General features: G+C 40.7%; 1 protein-coding gene across 1 annotated transcript in view; it reads left to right on the plus strand.

Annotated features, from left to right (window-relative positions):
- Positions 1-4,507, plus strand: part of Znf326 (zinc finger protein 326) — a 45,248-nt gene extending 40,741 nt beyond the window's left edge. Inside the window, exon 12 of the mRNA XM_005359631.3 lies at positions 3,389-4,507. Within this exon, the coding sequence (XP_005359688.1) occupies positions 3,389-3,739 (351 nt within the window). The 3' untranslated portion in view covers positions 3,740-4,507. The remainder of the gene's footprint in view (positions 1-3,388) is intronic.
- The last annotated feature ends 618 nt before the right edge of the window (positions 4,508-5,125 follow it).

Here is a 5,125-nt window from a genome sequence, read left to right on the forward strand (position 1 = left end):
CTGTCTCGAAAAACAACAAAAAAATAAATAAATAAAATAAAATAAGTACAGTACCACACACTGGGAAGAACTTTAAACTTACTATTTTGCTTATAGGTAGCATATTGTTTCTCTTAATTATTGGAATCAAAGGACAGGGGAGCAGATTTTTTTCCATCACTGTAGAGCAGTGACGGGTAGAAAAGATCAGAATGTTAGTTTTACTCACGTGTGTTGTATGTGAGATTGTACATGCTTCCGGTGATGTGGATGTGGATGCCAGAGGACAACCTTGAACATGTCACCTCAGGAGCAGCCATCCACCTTGTTTTTGGGACAGGACCTGTGATTGGTCTGGGGCTTGCGTATTTCTCGAGACTGATGTTTCTACCTTCTCAACTCTGGGATAATAAGCTCGTGTTACTAGACCTGCCTTTTAAATTTGAGTTCTGAGGCTCAAACCAAGGTCCCTATGTTTATGTGGCAAACACTCTATGACTGAGCTATTTCCCCAACCCGTTTGTCTGATTTTTCTTCTTTAAGGTTGTCTTGGGCCTTTCATAGTTACTACTTCAAATCTTCCCTCTTTCACATTGCCCAGGTTTTCATCCTGATTCTCCCCACTTCCGTGTTCTTTTGCATTAGGGAGATAGAGAGCAACGTGAGTTTCTACCATAGATTTATGTGTATATTTATATATGGTCCCTCACTTTTGTTATTTTCTCCTTCACTGGGGGTCTGGTTTCATCATTTTCCCACTCCCTTTGGATCTTATGTTGCTTAGGATTTTCCTAAACCAAACAGTGACCTCATTTTTCCTGGACTCTGGCTCCTGCATTTTTCACTACCTTTTCTTACCATACTTCAAAAGATAGCTTACCCTGCCATAGGCTCTTCACTTCCTATGATGTGCTGTAACTGAATAGTTCTCGCCTGGAAGAGTATCATCAGGGTGTTTTTGAAAGGTGTGGTTAAGTAGAAAACTACCCAAGTCCTTTTAAAGACCTTCTGAATAAATTTCCCAAGCTTTTCAAATTAGTATACCCTGAAGTCTTTCTTTTCTTCCTTTCTTTCTATTTTTTGTTTGTTTTTTTTTTCTTTTTGGTTTGTTTTTTTCAAGACAGGGTTTCTCTGTATAGTCCTGGGTGTACTGGAACTTACTCTGTAGACCAGGCTGGCCTCGAACTCACAGATCCACCTGCCTTTGCCTCCCGAATGCTGGGATTATAGGTGAGTGCCACCACTGCCCAGCTCCTGAAGTGTTTCTTACTAGGCTTCTACCTGGCGATTTTGATCAGAAGTTCTGAATGACTAGACATTACTATTGGTAAAAAAGAGCTCCAGGCGCTGACAACTTTCTTTCCCTGTGTGCCTTCTGTCAGCTCAATAGGAAGTGGGTCCATCAAGTGATAGAGACGTGTCCTTAGACAGCTGCCATGGCTGTACTCCTCCTCAGACTTAGAGTTATCAGTGGTCAGTCACCAGAGTGCTTTAAAATCAACTTACTGGGGCTTAAGACTTAGCTCGTTTGGTAAACCACTTGCTGAGTTTGAGCCCCAGAACCCATTTAAGAAAGCTGAGCATGGGGATGCTTGTTTGTTATCTAGTGCTGGGGAGGTGGAGATAGGAGAGTGTTGTAATAAGAGCGGTGGGGCTGCGTCCCCAGCACCCCGGCCGCCTGGCTAGCTTATGCCCCGAAATAATTACACGGACACTGTATTCTTTTAAACACTGCTTGGCCCATTAGCTCTAGCCCTTACTGGCTAATTCTGATATCCCTATCAACCCATCTCTAATAAACTGTGTAGCACCGATCTTACCGGGGAAAGATTCAGCATGTCTGACCTGGCGGCTTGCTTCATCGCGCGTGTCTGTCCGGGAGAAGGGAGCGAGGCCTCTTCTCTAGAGAGCAGAGCTGTCGAGTCTGAGCTCACTTCCTCTTCCTCCCAGCATTCTGTTCTGTTTACTCACCCACCTATGTTCTAACCAATAAAATGGGCCAAGGCAGTTTCTTTATTAGCCAATGACCTTTCTCCATCAGGAGAGTCCTTCTTGGGACTCTCTGAGCCCGCCTAGCCTAATTGGCAAGCCTCAGGCTACGGAGAGACCCTGCCTCAGAAATCATGGTGCACAGACAGTCTGTCTTGAGGAATGACACCAGAAGTTGTCCTCCGACTTCCACATACACTTGAACATACATGCACACAATATACAAACACACAAAAATTAAGGTCTTTTTATTTAAAACATGCAAAACTAAATACTTAGGAGCCTTCTTCATTCGTTGTTAATAATGATGGACTCTTTATCTGTTTTACTGTTTAACACTACTCATTTATCATTTTTTCTTTAAGCTATGATTTTGGCAGATAGTGTTCTGCTTCTCTTACTCCTGCTCCTGTACAGGCTGCTTCAGTGTTTTATTCCTGTAGTCCACTTTAGGCTGTCCCATGTGGGACGCTAATTCCACTGTCGGCTTAATGCAAGTCATCTATTAATGTAAATATTTCACTTGAGCACTCTATTTGAGCTCAAAATTTATAGGTGCCTATTAAACATTCAGACCTCAGCTTCTAGTTGTGTGTGGCATACCCACCCACTTCTGTCTCCCCATCGTAATGCACCTCTTCTGTTAATGTCCCACATCTGTGATCCATCTTACAAGGTAGCACCAGCCCTAGTGGATTCTGCTTAATAAGCTTCACTGCCTCTTTATTTCCCTTATTCTATAGTCTTCCAGTATGACCAGTTTATAGGAGACCTAACCCAAATAAATATCACTAAGATAAAATTGTAGGGCTGAGGAGGTGGCGCAGTCAGGTAGAGGCACTTGCCCTCAAGCCTGTTGACCAGCATTCAGTCCTTGAACTCTGGAAGGAGAAATCCTATTTCTGCTGGTTGTGCTCCACGCACATGTTTGTGTACACACACACCCAGGAGATAAAAGTAATAAAAACGATAAAGTTGTACCCGTGAATGTTTGTCAAATAAATGTTTGTCTAGTTTTTAGAAGTGTAAATATGTAAGGCATGATACCTAGTGACCAAATCGAGATACTTGGTTCTTACTGAGTTCTGAAGAGACCTCAGAGAGAAGCACATTGAGTAGGTGTATTTGAGCAGATCATCTGCATCAGCTGCTGTTTGTATTACAACACACAGTTCTGCTTCGATGTATGATTTTAGGAATTCAGTTCAAAATTTTGACTTTCCAAGTGTTCTAATTTATGGTATGTAAAATAACTAATAAATTATATACTCACATTGGGATGAAGTAGATACTTAAAAGTATATAATATGCTTCTCATAAAGTAAAATGAACTTCAAATACTATTTTTTTCATGACATAGCAAGTATCACTGATAGAAAAACAAATGTGTTGACTGTAAGTGCCACTTTCTCTCGTTTAGGGGGAGAATCCTTTTGAAATTCAAGATCATTCTCAGGATCAGCAGATAGAAGGAGATGAAGAGGATGAAGAGAAGATTGATGAACCCATTGAAGAAGAGGACGAGGAAGAAGAGGAGGAGGGGGAGGAGGATGAAGAAGTAGAGGAAGTGGGGGAAACAGAAGAGGTGGAAGAAGAAGAGGAAGGAGGGGAAGCTGGAGTAGTGGAGGGAGAAGGAGATCTAGAGGGAGGGGAGGGAACAGCAGAATCAGGGGATGATGAGAACGTGGGAGAAGCAGAGGATGAGGAGGAGGAGAGGAAGGAGGAGTCTGCCACCTGTCCTGCTGAGCAGTGTGAGCACAGTCAGGTGTAGTGTGTTAGACCTGAGTGGAGCTTTACACCTGCCCTACTGTAGAAAAGAGAAGGCATTTAATAGATTATGATATTAATTGATACCATGTTGCATGCATTCCACCTATAAAATTTTTTTTGTATAATTTCTAAATGTTTGGCACTTGTTTAATAAAATGAAGTTAAGATGATTTCAGTTTAGTTTTTATAGATACCAAACTTAGATATGATAAATTGTTTGTATGATTTTTAAGCTTAATTCTTATTACTGTATTGGTGTTCAGGATAATAGATATGTGTTGTTCCTCTATCTGTTGTAATCAATTTAACTTAAATGCTGCTCTTGGGAGTGAACCTTTAAGTGTGCATTCAGTTTTTGAATTCTTACTCTAGAAGAGATGGATTGGGCAAGTATTTTGTCCTGATTGTGGGTTTTTTGTTCTTTTGTTTTGTTTTTACATTGAATAACAGCATTAAGATGGCTTAACAACTTTTGTGTACAGTTACCTTTGTAGCAATAAAATGTTTTCTTTTTTTTAAACCAAAACTTTCTCTTTTGATTGCAGATGAAACATTTCATCAGTTAAATGAGTATTTAAAAATCAATATCTGCCTTAATGTATGAGTTTAGCTCACAAGTATTTTAAGTGAGCGTGACTACTGTGTATTTTCTAACACATTTCAGAGGTCAGTCTGTAATGGAACTTGTTTATACTAGCTTTAGTTCGTTCTTTTCTCTGTGCCTATGTCAAACCTTGGAATCTTCCTGAAAATACAATTTAATACAAATAATGTGTGCTCTTTTGTCGTGTCTGTTTACCCAGAGAACCAAGAGACAAGCTTTCTGCTTTTTAAAAAATAATGAATTGTTTCTCCTTTACTCTTTCCAATTCTTTTCTTTAAAAACAAAATGAGCTGTAGCCACATGTTCATCAAGAGTCCAGGACACTGGCCTGCTTAAGTTACTGTCTTCAGAGATGGCATTCTGTACAACTGAGAAGTCATGGTCCTAGTGATCAGGAGCTGTACTCTTAAGTCAATGATACAGGTTGGTTTTTGGGTTTGGGAAACTTTGGTGAAATTTATTCATTTATTTACATCCTGGCTACAGTTTCCCCTCCCTCCTCTCTTCCCACTCCTACCTCCATCCCCTTCCCCAAATCCACTCCTCTGTTTCTGTCCAGAAAGGGGCAGGCCTCCCATGGGTATCAATAAAGCATATCAAGTTGTGGGGCTAAGCTCCTCCCATTGTATCAAGTCTGGGCATGCAGCCTAATATGAGGAACAGAACCTAAAAACCAGCCCTGCTCCCACTGCTAGGAGTCCCACAGTTTCATAACAGGTGACAACTAGTTAATGAAGTTAACTTCTTACAAGTTTGAGGCATCGAATGGTCAACTAACGTAAA

The sequence above is a fragment of the Microtus ochrogaster genome, linkage group LG1 (genome assembly GCF_000317375.1).
Source record: "Microtus ochrogaster isolate Prairie Vole_2 linkage group LG1, MicOch1.0, whole genome shotgun sequence".
NCBI classification, from domain to species: domain Eukaryota; kingdom Metazoa; phylum Chordata; class Mammalia; order Rodentia; family Cricetidae; genus Microtus; species Microtus ochrogaster.